This window comes from Dichotomopilus funicola, assembly GCF_033296635.1.
Source record: "Dichotomopilus funicola strain CBS 141.50 unplaced genomic scaffold C8A04scaffold_66, whole genome shotgun sequence".
NCBI lineage: Eukaryota > Fungi > Ascomycota > Sordariomycetes > Sordariales > Chaetomiaceae > Dichotomopilus > Dichotomopilus funicola.
This window is the reverse complement of record NW_026944087.1, coordinates 156052-175733: the sequence shown is the minus strand read 5'-3', so window position 1 is coordinate 175733 and position 19682 is coordinate 156052. Positions and strand designations below refer to the sequence as shown.

The window sequence follows — 19682 nt, the reverse complement described above, 5'->3', positions numbered from 1 at the left end:
GATATGGGAGGGGGTTCTGAGGGTCGAGGGGTTGGGAGGTTGAGGAGTCAGAAGGAAGGGGGGGTGGACGAGGGGGTGCTCCGCCTACGGGACCGGCTGCTGATTCGGATGTTGCGCGGCGGAGGAAGGAGGCGAATAAAGGGAGCAGGGCGAATCATAACCGGCGCGACCAGAGGGCGAGGAAAATGGCCCGTGGTGGGTTTGCTGGGTAACTCTAGGATAGTGGGTGACCTGATGGTGTTTAGAGGAGAGAAAGAAGCATTGTCCACGGGTTAGGTGCCGGTGGTTATGCCATTCAATTCAAGCCGTGGAAAGAAACAATAACGTCGCTACATGACACATATTAGAGAAATCCCCAACGCCGCAACGATGCTGACCATTGTACAACACGCCTGCCTCCAAGAGAACTTAATCTTCCCCATCAACATCCCTCTACAGCCCGCACCACTCCCCTTGTTCTTCACCCACTCGATCTGACTCTTCACGTTGGTCTCAGGTCCTAAAAATCCCACGTACAAAACTCCCTCTTCGGCGGAACCTCCGGCATGACCCCCCCGGCAAACCTCCCCGTCTCCACAAACGCCATCCACTGCTGCATAACCCCCGGATCCTGGTACTTCTCCGGCGGCGCCTCCGTCTGCGTGGTATACACCGGCGCGCCATTCGGCATCCAGATGCGCACCATACTCCCGTCAAAGTTCCGCAGGCACGGCACCGGCTTTCCGCCGCCTTTCGGTTCCTCGTAGTAGACGGGTTTGCCTTTGTACATGCGCAGGGTTTTGTCGGGGTTGAAGGAGGCGTAGGTGGTGATGTCGGGGTGTTGGCGGGTGGAACCGGGGGGGTAGGGGCCGGTGCCGGGAGCGGGTTTGGGAGCTGCGGCTGCGGGCGCGGGAGCGGCGGCGTTGGCAAAGGGGTTGGGTGCTGCGGAGGGCTGGGCTGCTGCTGCTGCTGCTGCTGCGAAAGGGTTGGCGGGAGGGCCGGTTGCGAGAGATCCGCCAAAGGGGTTTGCTGCTTGTTGCGGCTGTTGGGCTGGTTGGGCTGGTTGCTGTTGCTGAGGTTGGCCGAACGGATTAGGCCTTCCGGAGACTCCGGGAGCGGATGGTTCACCGAATGGATTCGCGGCTGCTGGGGCCGGTTGTCCGAATGGGTTATTCTGTTGTTGGTTGTTTGCCGCTTGGCCAAAGGGGTTGGGTGCGGCCTGGTTTTGCTGAGGTTGCTGGGCTGGTTGGCCAAAAGGATTGTTCGCAGGCGTCGCTTGTGAAGCCGCAAATCCGCCCTGTCCACCAGCTTGAGCTGCTGCTGCAAAAGGGTTTGGCCGGGCACCAAGCGCCGCGGGCTGACCGAACCCAGATTGCCCAAACGCAGGTTGTGATGGTTGTGACGATGCCGGTGCGCCGAAGGGATTCGGCTTGGTTCCCAGCGCGCTCGTCTGTCCAAACGCCCCAGCTGGTTGTTGTGCAGCACCGCCGAAAGGGGTCGAACCTCCCAACGCGGCAGGCTGGCCAAATCCAGGCGCTGCAGGCTTCCCGAATGGATTTGATAATGCTGACGGTTGGCCAAAACCAGGTCCTCCTTGCTGAGCAGGCTGGCCAAAAGGTGTTGTAGAAGCAGCGGGCGTGCCGAATGGGTTCGGTTTCTGGCCCAACGCAGCAGGCTGCCCAAAGGCATTATTGCCCGCTGCAGGAGTAGCGGGAGCTCCAAACGGATTATTGACCGGCTGGTTCCGCTGTTGGAATGCATTGTTTCCGCCGACGGCACCGCCCCCAGACGATGCACCAGCTCCTGCAACACCTGACGACCCTTGATTGCAAATGTCTAACCGGTTGGGGTGCTTCTTGGCCCCGTCCATAACGTATTGGATCGCCATCGGGAGATTGCCAAGGGTATGTTCAATCTGCTGCTGCGCCGTCTGGTACAGTTGCTGGATATCATTGAGCTGTGGCACGTAAATGGTCAGCCGTAATGTCTAGTCTGAGCGACCGCAGGGTCGACATACCGCGCCCTGGGGATTTCCCGCCGCCTGACCCTTCATGAAGTGCAACCGTATTTCCTCGGGGCTCTGCTCCCGTGGGTAGCCGCCCCATAGCTGTTCCGGTGCATCCCTTCCGGGGCCGTAGCAGGACAGGATCCAGGTCGGGAGCTCGTCGCGAAGGTCGCGGCCAATTGCTTCGGCAGTCAGGCCGGGATAGCTAGGGGCATCCGCTGCTGGTATTTATGAGTTTCTCCTCTTCAACAGGGGTCAAACAACAAAGGTGCAACACATACCTCCACCCCGCGAATTCATCCCCTGGTTTTGTTGCCCAGAGAGGGCACCGAATCTGTTATAATTTTGTTGTTGGTTACCTCCTTTTGGAGGGTGCTCGAATCTGCAGGCATCTGGAGGTCAGGACGCAGGAGTCAGCCAAGGTCTCTCGTTGGGCAGGTGTCGTGGCGTGTGATAGGCAGAGCGGTAAGGCGAGTCGCGTTGGTGGTCGATCCCATTGGCGTCCCGCCAGTTCGTGCAGTTGGGGGAGGGTAGTGGGAGATTAAACATAAGCATAAAAATATCCCGAGAGGCGGCAATATTCGTACTTCCGTTGCGGCAATAGCCCTGCTGGTAGAATTTGCAGATTGTCATCTTGTCTGCTTTTGAATTCTGCCGTTATTGTCGTTGGGGAGTGTTGTCGAACGGCATGGCGCGGTCGTTTCTAACCAACAAACGCGACGGGCGCCAGTTTGGTGTTCAGCCTTTCAGCCTTGCAGCAGCGTAAATCAGCCACATTCCTTCTCAGTGCGCCACAGCAAGCCACTACACAAGTGGGTCACCCTCCTCGACTAGACAGACCCACTTGCCGAAGGCACATTCAACGCCGTCGCATGCCGAGCGCGTGGTCATCTGCCGGTCGGCCAACCGCAACGATGAGCACCGAAGGTCCGTGTTCAATAAGTGACGTCGGTGACGCTGTTTGACGGCCTTAATCGACCCGCCGAAAGAGACGATGTAATTCGTAATTCGGTCGGCTTCCAGGTGCCTACTAGGGCTTCAAGTTCCAAGAGCCCGAAACACCGTCCCGGGCAACACCGACCCTCTTACCATTGTTTTCCTCTTGCACTTTTCTCATTCATAGACCCGAATCCCGAGGTGATCGACCCCAGATTTTATCCCTGGCTCCATCGCACTCCTCTTTCTGGGGTCCGGGGGAACGAACGACCCTCCATCGCCCGCCTCGAGCCGCCTGTCACCGAGGCGCACCAGCGTTCCGCTCGTTCCGCGCCCCGCCGCTCCAATGAGCCCTCCCAGACTGTTGTCGGTTCTAAAAAGCCGTGATATGAGTAATCCCGACATCCCGACATAGAGCTGTGAAGCCCGAAACCGTAAACCTGCCACGTACGAAAGCACTGTGGAGAGTTTGCTTGATTTTGTTTGCAGCAGGTCTTATCGCTGCGGCATTGCTGCTGATAAAGGACACCGCGGGTCTCACCCCTCGGTTTATGCCGCGGAAAGCCGAGCTCGTGTGCTCATCATCGCGAGGCGAGGGAAAGAAGCTTCAAGATTCAAGGCCATTGTCCAATCGCAGCCCATAGGATTACTCGAAACGGGTGCATCACGAGCCCAGTGGCCCTGTGGCTCCCTGAGGGGCTCCTGTTTCGCTGAATTGGGCGTTACACAGTTCCGCCGAAGGCCTCTTCGGGATGCCCACCGGGAGTCCCGGCTTTATAAGTCCTCTCCTCCAACGTTAGTCTTGAGAATCTTTTTTTATGTTTTAAAGGTTTCATTGAAGCCTGCTGCGGGCTGCGTCCACGATCCTCCGTCAACCCTCCTCCCATCATGGCGTTCAGCGCAGAACATCTCCAGCTCTGGCTGGGGATACTAGCAGCGTCCGGTATCCTCTACACAACATGTGTGGTCGTCTACCGCCTCTTTTTCCACCCATTGGCCAAGTACCCAGGCCCGTTCCTGGCGAAGCTGACCGATGCCTACATGCTCTACTTTGCCTGGCGTGGTGACCGGCACCTCGAGTTCTGGCGCATGCATGAAAAATACGGCAAATTTGTGCGCTTCGGACCCAACGCACTCTCAGTCAACTCCAACACGGCGCTCAAGGACATCTATGGTTTCCGCGCCAACGTTCGCAAGGCCGAATTCTATGACGCCTTTGTGCATCCGGCCCCCAACACCCACAATGCCCGCGACAAGGACCTGCACGCCCGCAAGCGCCGCGTCCTGTCGCACGCCTTCTCGGACGGCGCCATCAAGGAAGTCGAGCGCTACATCCTGGCCAACATCCGCACCTTTTGCGAAGGCATCGGCGACTATGGGCGTGCGATCCACGAGCGTAAGGGATGGAGTGCACCCAAGAATATGGCCGACTGGTGCAACTGGCTAGCCATGGACATCCTGGGCGATCTCTGCTTCGGAAAGGCCTTCCACATGCTTGACCGTCCGGATAACCGGTACGCTGTCGACTTGGTGGGTGTGGCTGCTCAGCGACATCTGCTTGTAAGTAGTTCCACCAATAATCCATGCGGTTGGTTTCTCCTAACACTTCCTTCCAGTGCGGCACCATGCCCATAGTCAACAAACTCTCCCTCGACAAAATCCTCTTCCACAAAATCGCCGCCGGCCGCGCCAAATACATGGCCTACAGCCGGGCCCAACTCACCGAGCGCACCGCCCTCGGCGACGAAACCGACCGCCGCGACTTCTTCTACCACCTCCTCAAAGCGCGCGACCCGCAAACCGGCCAGGGCTTCACCACCCCCGAACTCTGGGGCGAATCCAACCTCCTCATCATCGCCGGCTCCGACACCACCTCCACCGCCATGGCCGCCACCCTCTTCTACCTCGTCCGCCACCCGGCCTGTCTCGCCCGCGCCACCGCCGAAGTCCGCGCTCAGTTCGCCAACCTGGAAGATATCCACCAAGGCGCGCCGCTGCAGCAGGGATGCGGGTACCTCCGCGCGTGTATCGATGAAGCCATGCGTCTGTCCCCTTCCGTCGGCGGCCTGCTCCCGCGGGAGGTGCTGGCTGGTGGGATCACCATTGACGGCGAGCGCGTGCCCGAGGGCATGGTCGTCGGCACCCCGCACTACACCATCCACCATAACGCGGCCTACTACCCGGAGCCGTTTGCCTACCGTCCGGACCGGTGGCTTCTGGCCGGCGAGAAAACCCCGCAGGGCATGGGTGGTGTGAGCGAAGAGCAAGTGGCGCTTGCGCAGAGCGCGTTTTGTCCCTTTTCGATCGGCCCGCGGGGGTGTATTGGGAAGGGGCTGGCGTATGTGGAGATGAGTATTACGCTGGCGAGGGTGTTGTTTATGTATGATATTCGGAGGGCGGTGAGTGTAGGTGATCCTGGGGAGGGTGGGTTGAAGGGGGCGGTTTGGGGACGGGAGAAGGTCGGGGAGTATCAGTTGAGGGATACTTTTACGAGTTTGAAGGATGGGCCGATGGTGGAGTTTCGGAGGAGGGAGTTGTAGGGGTAACTGAGGGGGTGGAAGGCAGGATGGCTAGGAGAAGCGGATTGGGAGCGCAGGCAACGAGTGCCTTGTTAGCATAGCATGTAGCGGGATGGTTACGATCCAGAGTGTAATTTATCAATGACAACAATTTCGTGATGATCTTGGAAGACTTTTCTGCTTGCGACTGTTCTTTCAACTTCTTTTTAATATTTTCTTCTTTTCCTTCCTATGCATCACTCCTCGGAAGACCCAACTATAATTCGCAATAATGACCATGTAAATGGAGCATCGGGAGAGAGATATTTTGGGGGACAATGGCAGGACGAAATGGAAATCTCCTGGTCTAGTCTATACAGGGTTGGTGTATCGGACAAGAAAGGAACGAGGTATGTCCTATTCATCAATTGAGCCATTCCCAGTTCCTCAGCCCATTCCCCACCTGCCTAGTTCACCACCCACTCTCTGTTCTCAACCTCACTCTCACAGGAGTAGCCGGCCCTTGCACATGACCTTATTATACCGTAACTATGGATAATCATGACCAGTAGGATCGGAACTGGGCATCCTCCTACTACTATCTGCAGAGCAGCGCCAGGTACCAACTCCCCGGGGCCAACCATTTTTAAACTCACATTACGACGAGACTTGAACAATAATTACACGCCGCACATATCACTTTTTCAATGTCAATAATTCGAACAAACGTCTTAGTGTTACAGCCGCTCAATCATACGCCCGGCATTCTCGGCACTTCCTATCCCGACGAACCGAAATCAAACTGTAATTAGCCAGATTCAACGGCCAAATTCTTGAGTTAATATATCTGCACTATTGCTCAATGGAACCTCCCAAAATGGGGAGTCCGGTGCCCCTCTATTCAGACTCGATGTTATAAACTCAGTTTTGGACGGGTTCTCATTACCGGTGGTATCTTTCGACACACCTACGAAGTTTGCGGTCTTCTTTTTCTCCAATTCGAGAGTCGAAGGCACACATATCCCTTTTCTAACCACCACCAGCAAACAAGCAACCATGAGGATCCCTCTCAACCTCCTTCTCTCCCTCCTCCCCTTCACGACAGCCGCCCCCAATGCCCCCGCCTCCAACCCCAACACCCGCGCCACCTGGCCCGACGGCCCCTTCACAACCTCCGGCCGCTATATCCTCAACGCCTCAAACCAAAACCTCACCTACGCCGGCACCAACTGGCCCGGCCACGCCGACGTGATGATCCCCGAAGGGCTGCAATACCAATCCATCTCCTCCATCGTCGACAAGGTCAAATCCCTCGGCATGAACGCCGTGCGTCTCACCTATGCCATCCAGATGATCGACGAGATTTATGATAATGGAGGGGTGGATATCTCGATTGAGACGGCGTTTGTGCAGGCGCTGGGGCAGAGTGAAGGGGAGAGGGTGTTGGGGATGGTGTTGGAACGGAATCCGGAACTCACAAAAGAGACGACGAGGTTGGAGGTGTTTGATAAGGTGGTGGAGGAGTTGGGAAGTCAGGAGGTGTATGTGCATTTGGATAATCATATTTCCAAGGGGATGTGGTGTTGTTCGACGGATGATGGGAATAGTTGGTGGGGGGATCGGGATTTTGATACGGGACGGTGGGTTAGGGGGTTAGGGTACATGGCTGAGCATGTATGTTTGTTTTTTTTCTTTTTCTTCTCTCCCGTTTCCTTCCTAGGTTTGGGTCACGCATGATATCAACTCGGGTCTAACTCTACCTCAGGGCAAAGCCTGGCCAGCGCTCGTCTCGATGGGCCTGCGAAACGAGCCCCGTGAACCGCCATCCAACCCGAGCAAGTCGACGTACAACTGGGCCAGTTGGCACGACTTCATGCAACAAGGCGCCAACGCCGTGAACAGCGCCAACCCAGACGTGCTCATCTTTCTATCTGGCCTGAACTTCGACACCTTCCTCACCCCAGTAGTCCAAGGCACCGCCCTGACACCGGGCAGCAACACCTTCAAACCAGACGAGTTCGCCCCCGGGTTCGCGAATAAACTCGTCTTGGAACTGCACAACTACGAAAACAGCGCTACCAGCTGCGACACCCTAAGCGGCAACCTCGACCGCAACGGGTTTGAAGCGCTAGACGAAGGAAAACAGGGCGTCGCGAACGTGATGCCGGTGATGATGACCGAGTTTGGGTTTGAGATGGACGAGAGCACGTGGCAGGGGGTGTATGCGAGCTGTCTGACGGAATACCTGCCGGCACGCAAGGCTGGGTGGACGATTTGGGTCTTGGCGGGGAGTTATTACATTCGGTCGGGCACGTGGGATTATGAGGAGTCGTGGGGGCTGTTGAGTCATGATTGGAGTGGGTGGAGGAGTGAGGCGTATGTGGAGGGGGCGCTGAAGGAGATGGTGAGGAGGACTTTGAGTTAATGGAACTGGAGATGGCACCGGGCAGCTGGAACGTCTGGAACTTCTGGAAGTGTTCTTTCGAACGGCGCTGTTGGTCATCTCATTTTCTCGCATCGGCCCGTTCCTAGGTGCTTGACCACTCACCCTTGACCTTTTACCTTTTCAACCCGACCACGAAGCACTATCAATCGATATATATATATTTTATTCGTTTTACGAGCAATTCGTAAATCGTACATAGATAGCAACCAGTTCGTCTGCCCCTGCGTCGGTGGGTAGGTTAGGTGGGCCCTCCAACGGCGCGCCCGCAGCTTTTCCACCTGTTCGGCCCCAATACGGCAGGTCGGGGGGAAATTGCAAGTGCAACCAGGGAATCGGTTATCCTCCAGGCGGCACAGCACCACGCGATTTCCACCCAGTTTCCACCCGTGCCGTGGCCCTGCGCCGAACGCGACGCCTTCGTCTGGAGGTCACTGGAGGTAACCTGGAACGAGCTAACGTTATTCGTAGCCTTTTGCAAAGAAAACAGCAGCCAAGAAAGCCAAGATCGCCGCCCCCCCGTCCCATTGAGTCCCATTCAACACTAAGCGCCCTCGAGGCTGCCCCAGCTCTGCTGTTCTGTGGCTGCGGCTGGGCGGAAGTGGTCTTTTTGATCGACAAGACTGCCGAGCCGAGACGAAAGACGCCGCTGCGGGTTTCCCGGTAGGGCCTGTCGCGATGCGCCGATGCGCCGATGGTCTCTCTCTCCCCAGCTCCAGCTCTTAGGCTTCCAGATTTCGTTAATCCGTTTTTGGGACATGTGAGACAAAATCCACCCCACAAGTCGGTCTGGGTTTTGTTGCTCAACGGATTGAAGTTAACGTTATCTTTCGGGGGGGAGTGTGTTTTCCTTTACTCTTGGCTTTCTCGCGCGCCACAATTTCCTTCGGTCCCGTCGGTCTTCTGTGAGATTTTGCGCAATTTCTTCCTTTTTTGTTTTTCTCGGCGCCATGATCCGCTGGGTTGAGGTGTTGCAGGCATGATACTCCTATTGTTTTCGGTGGGCCTCTTGCTCGTGCTACTACCGAATCTTGCCGCGGCCATATCCCCGATATCCGTCAAGGGGACCAAGTTGTACGACCAGGATGGAAACCAATTCTTTGTCCGAGGTACGGATAGCCTCTAGGCTCTTCCCTTTTTGAGCATCCAGCTCCGAATGAATGCCCAGTCTCACTCATAATGTTTCATGATCAGGTGTCGCCTACTCACCTCCGGCCGGGGACTTGGACCCTCTCTTGGACACTAAACAGTGTGAAACGGACGCGGGGTTGATGCAAAAGGCGGGAATTAATACCGTTTATGTCTACACGGTCGATAATGAGCAGGATCACGATGGCTGCATGAAGGCGTTTGCGAATCATGGCATCTACGTCTGGCTCCAGCTGGGAGACTTTCCCCGTTCCACCAAAACGGTACGTGAGAGAATTCATCTCATAATTCACAACCTCATGTCATGATATGTGCGTTGATGGTGTGTTGATGTGTGAATAACCACTGACTCAAATCCCCAGACCCAAGACAAACCCCAATGGACCCTCTCCGTCTACGCCAAATGGACCGAAACCCTCGACGCCTTCGCCCTGTACCCCAACATCCTCGCCTTCGGCATCGGCCAAGAAACCATCCCCGAACCCGGCGTTGCCACCAAAGTCGCACCCTCCCTCAAAGCCGCCGCCCGCGATCTCCACGCCTTCCGCATCGCCCGCGGCTACCGCCCCATCCCCTTATCCTATTCCGCCGCCGACATCGACTCCCTCCGCTTAATCACCGCCCAGTACCTCACCTGCGACGACCCTTCATCCCCCTCCTCCTCTTCTTCTTCTTCTTCTGCTTCTCCTTCCAACCGAACAACCTCCTCCATCGACCTCCTAGGTCTCAACCTCTTCGAAGACGCCTCCTGCTCCCTCACAACTTGGAAATCCCTCTACCAATCCCTACGTTCCCTCCCCCTCCCCATCCCCGTCGTCCTCTCCGAAGCCGGCTGTCGACCCTCCTCCGATGACCCATCATCCCCCCGCACCTTCGCCGAAGTCGCCCGCGCCCTCTCCCCGACCTACCAAGACGTCTTCTCCGGCGCTAGTGTTTTCGAGTGGACGATGCATGACACGGGGTTTGGGATCGCTGAGTATGCTGATGATCGCGGCGCGGGGGAGGTGCCGTCGACGACAGCTGCCGATTTCGAGGTATTAGCGAGTTTATTTGGGGAGGCGGCGAAGACGGCGACGGGGACGCCGGCGGGGGAGTATACGCCTGTTGCTAGGACGGTGGCAGCGGCGTGTCCGACGATGGATGAAGCCAGGGGTTGGTTGGTACCGGGGGGTGCGGCATTGCCGGTTATTGAGGGGTTGGAGGTGGGGACGGTGACTGTGAAGACTACTGTTACGGCTGCTACGGGAAACCATGGTATTGCAGCTACGGGGGAGGTGGATGTGGGGAGTAGTGGTGGTGAGGGAACGGGATCTGGGGGATTATCAACAGGCGCGATAGCCGGCATCGCAATCGGGTGCGTACTCCTCGCAGCGCTCGCAGTATCCGCAGCGGCGTTGCTCTGCATCCGCCGCCAACGCCGGAAACGCGAAGCGGAAGAAGACACAGACCTGCAAGTGGTCGAAAACGCGCAGTACTACCCTCCCCATCAACGGCCACCAAGCTATGTATACCCCACCGGCAAGTTCGAGTTACCCACGCACGCGCACGCCGCGACGGAGATTGGAAGCTCGCAGACCTCTCTCTCAACGGCTGCGGCTGCGGCTGCGGGGGGGTGGAAGTTTCCGATGATGCAGGGGCAATGGCAAGGGCAAGGGCTAGGGGGAAGGGATGACTCGCCGACGGTGATGACGGAGTTGCCGGAGAAGGCGTGGAGGAGGAATACGCAGCATGAGTTGGAGGATTCGAGTTTGGGGACGGGTACGATGGAGTTGTCGAGGATTGGGACGGGAACGATGGGGACGATGGGGACGTGGAAGGTCTCGCCTGTTAGTCAGGGGAATAATCTGTATATTTGAATAGGGGGGGCCTGGGGGGGTTGGGGGATTTGTATATTATTGATAATACTGTGTCTAAACTTGTCGTTTCTTTGAATTGGCTCTTGCAAGTGTGTTTGTTCATATGATGTTGGTAGGCCTGTGTAAGTACCTAATCAAGGTAATTACCTAATTAATGAATTGGTTGCTGCCAAAAGCCTCACGTGTGAGTCAGGGGCATACATATGTTTTGAACATTAGAGAATAGGAAGCTTTGTAGATTGATGATAAAACAATAGTGGAACTTTTCGTTTAGTTACTTGAATTGTCTGGCTCATTCTGGGTATTCTGACCGGTGTCATGCACCTGTTGTTGTCTGATTCCAAGAGACACTGATCATATTCAGCAAGTAACAAAACACCAGTGACACTCATATAATTAATAACCCAAGTAAAGACTTGCACCCAAAACTTGGATTGAGAATTGTTGTCACTCTCTTTTGATTTGTGGTCTATTCTACAAAGGTACTTATGCAAGCATTCGCACGTGCTCGTAGTTGAGCTTAACCCCCGTCCCACACTAACACGAAACGACCTCATCTCGAGCATGAAATCGGCCAAACGGAACCAGCCACGAGAAGAACCACGTTCCAGAGATCACCCCTCTCATAACCATGCCAAGGTTCAACATCAGGCCATCAGCGATGCGGGACCTCGACCGACATCTGTCCGCCATGCGCAACACCACCAAACGAAAAAAGGTGGACCTAAAAGAACATCCCCTCTACCTCGTGCGCCTCCATTCCTAAAACCCCTTATGTCATTCCAAGCTGGGCGTGGGGGCCAACAACCACCCACATGTCCCTAACAAAAAGCCCAATTGTACGCAAGTTACGCAGAAGTAGCACATCGCGAGGCCAATGGGGCCGGTTGGCCGGGTTGATCCGCGATGGCGCAATTTGCGCGGCGTGTTGTGACTTTTGCGTGCATGTGGACCCCCTTGACCAAGCCCCTCTCTTGACTCCCAGAGGAGGAACGCGGCCGGCTATGGGACTGATTTCTAAATGGGCGTGTGTGTTTGGGGTGTTCCGGTTCGGAGGGGAGAGAGTGTGAAGGATGAGGGTCGGTTGCCACTTTTGCTCCGCTTCGTTGGATGGTGTGGTTGTGGGTTTTAGCGTTTTGTTATTTATATATTGACTAAGGAGTAGCCAGCCGTCTTCGGCAGTGTTTGCTCGTTTGTCATCTTGCGTTCTGCAATCAACTCATTACGGACGGACAATTCTACACGATGAGCGTCGCAGCTGAGCACGTCCCGAGGGATGACTTACACGGCCCGGGTAAGCTGCCGTTGAGGACGAAATCCGAAACGGCTGACTCGACTGCCGGCGTCAATACCCCTTTATCAAGCAACCCCCTGGCTATACCCGACACCCAGACGGTTCTTCTCCTCCACGCAACACGGCAGCCGTATGTTTTACAGGATGGATATCCCGTTCCCGCATCACAACATGACCGGGAGGTTCTCGTCCGGAACCGTGCCATTGGCCTCAACCCGATGGACTGGAAGGCGCCGTAAGTCCATTCTGAACTATATCCCCATCCCTATCAAAGTGTTTCTGGCCTTTAGTGATTAATACACAACAGTGATTTCAACTTTGGTATCCCAGTACTGCCCTACATCTCTGGTCGAGAGCTAGCCGGCGAAGTTGTGGACCCTGGGCAGTCATCCCGATTCCAGTCCGGCGATAAAGTAAGACAGCCAGCCCACTACACTAATTACCTCCTACTCAAGGCAGTTGATTTGTTTCCTGTACGGTCAATAACCCTAACGCGCCCAGGTAATCGTAATCTCAACTGACTACCGCGACCTGCGCAAAGCCGCCTACCAACAGTACGCCATCAGCCTCGACTACAACACCGTCCGCCTGCCCCCGCATCTCTCCTTCGAAGAGGGTGCCACCCTCGGCGTAGCCTTTGTCGTGGCCGCCCTATCCATCGGCGTCAACATGGGGCTGGACTTCTCCCACGTGCACGACGGGCCGGACCTGTACACCCTGCTGCGGTCGTTGCCGCCGGAGTCGATCCCGGCTGATGTGAGAGAGGAGTGTTTGGGGAATTTGGAGGAGGGGGATAGGGCTAGGCCGGGGGATTGGGTTGCTGTTTGGGGGGGTGCGTATTTACCCACTCTTTGTCTAACCACCTACCCCCTTTATGTCCATCCGCACTGCTAATATTTAATCGTCTAGCATCATCTACATCAGCCAACCTGATCCTCCAACTCGCCCGTCTCGCCGGCCTGCGCACCATGGCCATAGCCGACACCGCTAAGCACGGCCTGCGCCTGTCCCATCACCCATCCCTCAAACCCGACCTGCTAGTCGACAGCCACGATCCGGCGCGGGCAGTGGATATCATCCGGGCGACTGTCCGCCGGCATCCTAACCACAGAAACAGCGAGGGGGGTAATGAGAATGGGAATGGGAATGGGACCGGGGGACTGCGCTTCGGGATAGACACCAGAGGACGAGATTCCGCTGCGTGGTTGATGCGCGCGTTGGATGTTGCCGATCTCGAGAACCAAACCGAAGAAGAAGCAGACGATGAAGAGGAGGATACTACAGAAGAGGACACGATACCTCACGTGGAAGTCGACCAACCCCCCTCACCCCCATCCACGCCCGACCGCAACCGCAACGACAAACCCACCCCCCCAACAACCCTCCCCCCGTCAACAATCCCCCAAACCAAAACCGCCCCCAAAAAATCCCACCTCATAGGCCTAACCGGCCTCCCCAACCCCCCCTTCCCACCCCCTTACCAAAACGATAACACACCAAACTTCCACACAATCCCCATAAAACTCTTCCACGACCTTCCCGCCCTAGGCGAAGCCCTCGTCCTCTGGCTGGAGCGTTTACTCGCCCACGGGTTGATCGCGCCGGCGGATATCATTGACATACAGCAGGGCGGACTGGGGAGTGTTAACGCGGGTTTGAATCGGATGAGGGGGGGGGAGATTAGTGGGGGGAAGTTGGTTGTTCGGGTTGAGTAGACATTTACCTACGTGCCCGTGTAAGTCTGTGAGAGGTTGGGGAATAGGAGGGGGGGGGAAGGAGGATGGGAAAAGGGGGGAAAGGAGGGTGGGAAAAAAGGAGGGTGGTAAATATTGAATGGGTTGGGTTTGATCGAATATCAGGCGGGGAAAAGGATGGCGAGAAGGAAGGGATCAAACAGAGAGATAAGAGAGCGCTAGACGACGTTTGGGTATTGGGAAACTCCGAAAAGCGCGGATCTACGGATACACGCACCCATCACATCCTGCGATTTCCAGGTCCTAAACCCATCATTCCGATCCGTGTGCTCCGTCCACAATTACATTAACTACCCAAAACAACCCCTGACCCCCAACCCCATTCCCAACCCACATCTTACATCTCACATTCCGTTCATATCCGATCATCCATTATTACCCCAAACCCCATGCCATCCACCTGACTCAGCCCTAAAAAGCATAATACCTCGGCTCATCAAAAACATGATACCGATGATCCCTAACCCCATCCCCCCTAAACATCGCCGGGAACCTCAACCCCTCGGCCGTCTCCTCCTCCGGCACCCGGCGATTCCTCAACGTCTTCGGCGCCGTCCAAGTCGACACAAAGTCCGACTCCGACGCCGGCACCACAAACTTAGCCACCTGCAGCTCCGTGTCCGTAATCGTGCTGCGGCTGACACGGGCATACCCCGTGCGTCGCAGGCCCTTGAACAGGATGTACTCGCACCACCGGTCGTCGTCGGTGGGGTCTACATCGTGCATGCCGCTGGTGGGGGAGACGTACGTGTTGTAGTTGCCCTCGAGCGGGTTGGTGACGAGGTAGGAGAGGAGGATGCTCGGGCGCGGGGTGGAGCCCATGAGTTTGGCGAGGTACTCGGACTGGAGGCGGCGGTCTTCGGGGTCTTCTTCTTGGCCGGAGTGGAAGACGAAAACGTCGACGGCGGTGCCGTAGACGTCGAGGGTGGCGTGGATGGCGGGAGCAAGCTCGCCGACGGGGCTGGGGAGAAGGTGGTGAGTCGAGTTGAGGATGGGGAATTTGGAGAGCAGGGCTGCGCCCCAGGTGTGTTTGTTGGGGCCCGGCCCGTAGTCGACATACATGCCGAGGTCTTCGGCGAGGAACTGCGTCGTGTCGCGGTTGCCCATGATGATGCGCTGGAGGTCGGATTCGAGCAACCCGACGACATCGACCTCGAGTTCCTTGATCAGGTCACGCATGCGGTACTCGGATGACCACATGTCGTTGTCCAGGGAAAAGTGGATCGTCCAGATGCCCGCAGTCAGCAACCGGTCTTCGGGGTGGTATGGCTTGTAGTCGTTGCTGGGGAAGCGCAGGAAGTTGGCGCAGAGGAAGAGCACGTTGAGGAGACCCAGCACGCTAAAGTGGTACTTGCGGTGGTTCGTGTTGTTCCGCGGGCGACGGGGCGCAGCGTTCTTCTGGGCAGTCTGGGCCTGTTGCGTGATCAGGTTGAACACGCCGGCCCCAATCAACAGCATCGTCGTGAGCATGACCCAGTCGGTCCGCTCGCGAACCAGGGGACCGCCGGGAACAAAGGCATATGCGACAACCCACACGTGGAACAAGACCACAAGGTTGTAGAGGAAGAAGCCGAGCCCAAACGTCACGGCAGGGCTTTTCTTCGCCGCATTGCTGATCAGAGGAACGGAGATGGCCGTGAGATACGCGGTCAGCACCAAAGCCCCATAGTACCCAAACCACTGCTCATAGAGCGTGAGGACAGTGGCGCCCAGGCAGCCGATACCGTAGGCAGTCCAAGTACCGACGAGCGCAGGGCGTGAGATGCCGGCGACGAAACCGACAGTCATGGCGGCAATGGTGTACCAGCCGTGGACATTCGAGACAGGACCCTTGATCGGGTACCCGTCCCACACCCACAAGATCATGGTGCTGGTATCGGACAGCAGCGAGTGCAAAGCAAAGAACAAACCGCCGATGCCAAAAGATGAAAGCACGGCCGATCCACTCTTCTCACTGACCGGGTTTCCTCCCTGCAACGGCGCAAGGCGGGTGAAGCGGAACGCAGCGAGCCCGGCAAGCACCAGTCCGGTTGCGTTCCATCCTCCGTTGGCCGCGTGCATGATCGGCCAGATCGGGTTGTTGGTATACCACGCGAACTTGGCGACCGACGACATGAGAAGCCCGACGGTCCAGGCCAGAACACGCCGTTCCAACCTCGCAGGCTGGACCGAGTCCGAGTACAGAGTGGCCGCCCACCCGAGGCAGGTGGCCGAAACACCAAACCCGACGGCGAAAACCCGGTAAGTGGGATCCTCCACCAGGTACGCCGCAAGGCCGGCGAGGGAAGACAGGTGGACAGCGCGTTGGTTCTTCACCACGAGGGAACGGATCGGCTTGATGGCGAGAAACGCGGGCGATACCGTGGTCATGATGAGCGCCTCGAAACCCGAAATGCCCATGTGCCAGAGTGGGAAGTCTGGGAATTGGTAAGACTGGGCAGTCTTGTTAAATGGCAAAAGGGGATCACTTACACCACACACAGAGTCCCAGACTGGTCAGGATGGACCAGAAAACAAACTACGGCCGTTAGATCAAGTTCATGTTGTCATACACTGAGAGCGACATACCCCATGGTAGACATCGGCGGCGATATCCAATGCATCGCTCAAACGGTACTCTGTCGCAAAGAAATCGGCAATCGCCTCGTTTCTAACGTCATTGTATCAGTTACCAACTCAGTCAGCGAGAAAAAGAACCCAGGGTGTCTTACTCCTTCTCAGTCGCAGCGGTGGGCACAGACGACTTGCTAGCACTATCAACCATAATCTTAGAACATGTCCTCGTGGTCTCATTCATCAAAAGTCGTTATGTACAAGCCCCAGCCCGATCGAGTCCGGGGACAAGATAAAGCCTAGCGCGGAAGCCATTGCACGTACCCCTTGGTCGTGCCCTTAACGTCCCTGATCACCACCTCGAAAGTGCTAAAGTCTAGCGCGGTGACGGCATCGAAGGCAACATCGAGAAGGATCAAGGTCCACTCGAAGAAGGCGTAAATTGTGTAGGCTTGACGCAAGGTTAGCCCCCGTAGCAGTACCATTACGACTGATGTTCCACTTACCACCCGCCACACGGTGCACCTTGTGCTGGATGAAGAAATAAACCAGAGGCACCAGGGTGCCGAAGAAGCCGGCGGCCAGATATTTCCGATACTTGATCGCTTTCGGGTTCGGGGGGCTCAATACGATGCAGCCGGTCGTCCAAGGGATGGTGAAAACGATGTACGCAATCATCAGGATGTCGTGCCAGTCATGGTCGTCGGTCGATGTAATGTAGGTCCAGCCGCCGCATGTTAGTGTTCGTATGAGGCCGGAGATCGCGACCGCTTTCGGGAGGGAACGGCCGGGTTTCGCGGTAAGGAGGTAGAACAACCCAACGAGGGCAAATCGTGGCCCTAGATATTAGGTATTAGTTAGGGATACCCTCATGGGGGCGGGAGAGAGGAAGAGGGGCGCACCTGATGTGATGGCGATAAAGATCATAAACAAGGATCGCTCGGGATAACGGTCCCCAATGGTGGCCGAGACGGACGGAAACCACTCGTCCGGGTAGCCGTACCATTCATTTTGCACGATTTTGTTGTAGTGTAACGCGGAGCCCACAATAAGGGCGCTCAGGAAGGCCACTGCGAGGGGAAGAGGGGTCAACAACTCGATGCTACGCGTTGATGAAGCTGCCAAGCAAAGATCTCGATGCTACCCACAGTAGGCGACGGCAGTGTGCGACCAGCTCACCCACTGGCCGCCAAAGGACAGCACCACACCGGCGTCCTTATCTTTGTAACGGGACGCCGCCATGGTTTTTAGGTCGGAGGTACGGAATCCACTGAAAAGAGAAGTGGAGATCTGGAATATAGGATTCGTTCGGTGGGAGCGAGTTATGCACGCGTGCACATGTCAAGGAAACGCTCGTTCTGTAATTAAAGTAGTAGTAGCCCCCAGGAGAAGCGAGAGACTGCAACACCGGCTCCCAATGGTCGGACAAAGGAAAGAAATGAAAAAATTAGGTTGTCGGGAAATGAAGATGTCAATGGGAGGGGTTGTCGCGGGAGGTGGAAAAGGCACGAGCTGGTAAATGATTAGTTAGCAGGAAGCTCGCCGGAAGCCTCGGCGCGCGATCGTGGGATCCGAAGTGCGAACCTCAAAAGATGAAAGCCCCTGTCAGTTGCATTCCATCGGACGTTCAGGGATTAGCGTTTAGTTATGGGAGGATTGGGTGCGGAATGCGACCGGGAAAGTGGGAACATGTCACTCCGAACCATTGCGGGCAGGCGGTAACCGTCGGCAGTTTCAATTCCCCACTAAAAAGTCCAGCATCCAACCTCAAACTGATGGAACTTCGCATCGACCCCGATCCGCAATTGGACTCTGCAATTGTCTTTCCTCACCCGTAAAATGGCCGGGGTTTCCGACAAGGCGCGTTTCTATCTCGAGCGCGCAGCTCCGGAGCTGCGTGACTTCGAGGAAAAAGAAATATTCTCCAAAGTCAGCTCCCCTCATCCATCCACAACCTCCAATGGAAAGTCTCCACGCTCAGGTCCAGCTAACCCCCTCTCTCCCGCTAGGACGAAATCCGCTCCCTCGTCACCAAACGCTCCGATTACGAACACCTGATCCTCGCCCCAGGCACCAAATCCACCGACTTCCTCTCCTACGTTGCCTGGGAACGCTCCCTCGACCGTCTCCGCGCCAAACGATGCCGCCGTCTCAACCTGCGCGGCACCACCCCCGGCGCCTCCTCACATGCCAGCCACGCCCGTACCTTTGGCATCTTTGAGCGTGCCGTGCTCAAACACCCTGGCGACGTCTCGCTCTGGCGCGCCTACCTCGATTTCGCGGCCAACGATGCCCGCGCGACCAAGCGATGGCGACGTATCTGCACACGCGCGCTGCGCCTGCACCCAACTGATGCTGGGTTGTGGGCGCTGGCGGGTAAGAGGGCGGCAAGGAATGGGGATATGGAGAGGGCGCGAGCGCACTTTTTGAGGGGGTGCCGATTCTGCACTGGCGAAGAGACGCTATGGGTGGAATATGCGAGGTGTGAGATGCAGTGGCTGGGGAAGGTGGAGGAGAAGAAGGCTGGGAAGGGGGTAAGAAAGGGGACGGATGTGATGCAGGCGATTAAGGCCACCGAGGCGGTGCAGGAGGGGGATGAGATTCGTTTTGATGATGACGATGAGGATGACGAGAGCGGGGACGAGGACGGTCTAATGCTACCGGACCCAGATGCCGGCGGATCGGGCGATAAAGGGCTCAAGAAGCCTGCATTTGATGCAGAAGCGGCGAAGAAACTTGAGCAGAGTCCAGCATTGAGCGGCGCGATACCGATGGCCATCTTCGATATCGCGAAGAAGCAACCGTTTTTTGGCCCAGCAGCGGCTGAAACGTTCTTCGACATGTTTGCGAGTTTTGGCAAAGTTTCGCCACGGGGTAGGATTGTGCAGCATGTTCTCAGCGCAATGGAGCAACAGTTTCCTAACCACGCGAGCACATGCAGTTGCCAGGTTCGGCAACCGCTCGTTGGAGTGGACGTGTTGACCGCTGCGTTTCCGAAAGCTCTCCGAGAGTCGCTCACCCGGCTGAAGGGCGCAATGGACAAGACGGAAGATAAGCGGGCGCTTGCCAACAAGACGACGGCTTGGATTGACGAGGTTTTGGCGACGGAAGGGCTGGACCCAGGCATTCAAACAGTGTTAAGCCATACTAAGGCATCGTTGCAATCCATCGCTTAATTAATGTCTGGATATCACAAGCCAGATTATGTTAATTAG

At 56.4% G+C, this 19682-nt stretch overlaps 7 protein-coding genes across 7 annotated transcripts; 5 read left to right on the top strand and 2 right to left on the bottom strand.

Moving 5' to 3' along the window:
- Nucleotides 1-499: 499 nt before the first annotated feature.
- On the bottom strand, nt 500-2617 carry C8A04DRAFT_14424 (uncharacterized protein; the record flags this gene model as incomplete). The annotated part of the gene is made up of 4 exons (XM_062778089.1): nt 500-1936; nt 1997-2205; nt 2272-2376; nt 2572-2617. The coding sequence occupies 4 exons, from the start codon at nt 2615-2617 to the stop codon at nt 500-502; spliced, it is 1797 nt and encodes a 598-aa protein (XP_062634402.1).
- A 1191-nt stretch (nt 2618-3808) lies between these two features.
- C8A04DRAFT_14443 (cytochrome P450-like protein) lies at nt 3809-5460 on the top strand (the record flags this gene model as incomplete). The annotated part of the gene is made up of 2 exons (XM_062778100.1): nt 3809-4480; nt 4537-5460. 2 exons carry the CDS (start codon nt 3809-3811, stop codon nt 5458-5460), a joined length of 1596 nt encoding a protein of 531 aa, XP_062634401.1.
- Nucleotides 5461-6474: 1014 nt separating this feature from the next.
- Nucleotides 6475-7843, top strand: C8A04DRAFT_39460 (glycoside hydrolase superfamily; the record flags this gene model as incomplete). Its single annotated transcript, XM_062784598.1, has 2 exons — nt 6475-7092; nt 7184-7843. The coding sequence occupies 2 exons, from the start codon at nt 6475-6477 to the stop codon at nt 7841-7843; spliced, it is 1278 nt and encodes a 425-aa protein (XP_062634400.1).
- Nucleotides 7844-8840: 997 nt separating this feature from the next.
- On the top strand, nt 8841-10866 carry C8A04DRAFT_31464 (Glucanosyltransferase-domain-containing protein; the record flags this gene model as incomplete). The annotated part of the gene is made up of 3 exons (XM_062781764.1): nt 8841-8970; nt 9056-9273; nt 9373-10866. 3 exons carry the CDS (start codon nt 8841-8843, stop codon nt 10864-10866), a joined length of 1842 nt encoding a protein of 613 aa, XP_062634399.1.
- Nucleotides 10867-12111: 1245 nt separating this feature from the next.
- C8A04DRAFT_14430 (chaperonin 10-like protein) lies at nt 12112-13875 on the top strand (the record flags this gene model as incomplete). The annotated part of the gene is made up of 6 exons (XM_062778093.1): nt 12112-12395; nt 12468-12573; nt 12662-12992; nt 13070-13248; nt 13294-13383; nt 13450-13875. 6 exons carry the CDS (start codon nt 12112-12114, stop codon nt 13873-13875), a joined length of 1416 nt encoding a protein of 471 aa, XP_062634398.1.
- Nucleotides 13876-14325: 450 nt separating this feature from the next.
- Nucleotides 14326-17709, bottom strand: C8A04DRAFT_14434 (Frag1/DRAM/Sfk1 family-domain-containing protein; the record flags this gene model as incomplete). The annotated part of the gene is made up of 8 exons (XM_062778095.1): nt 14326-16331; nt 16387-16432; nt 16483-16564; nt 16626-16667; nt 16792-16918; nt 16974-17306; nt 17370-17537; nt 17616-17709. 8 exons carry the CDS (start codon nt 17707-17709, stop codon nt 14326-14328), a joined length of 2898 nt encoding a protein of 965 aa, XP_062634397.1.
- A 597-nt stretch (nt 17710-18306) lies between these two features.
- C8A04DRAFT_39456 (U3 small nucleolar RNA-associated protein 6-domain-containing protein) lies at nt 18307-19643 on the top strand (the record flags this gene model as incomplete). Its single annotated transcript, XM_062784597.1, has 2 exons — nt 18307-18396; nt 18477-19643. The coding sequence occupies 2 exons, from the start codon at nt 18307-18309 to the stop codon at nt 19641-19643; spliced, it is 1257 nt and encodes a 418-aa protein (XP_062634396.1).
- Nucleotides 19644-19682: the final 39 nt, after the last annotated feature.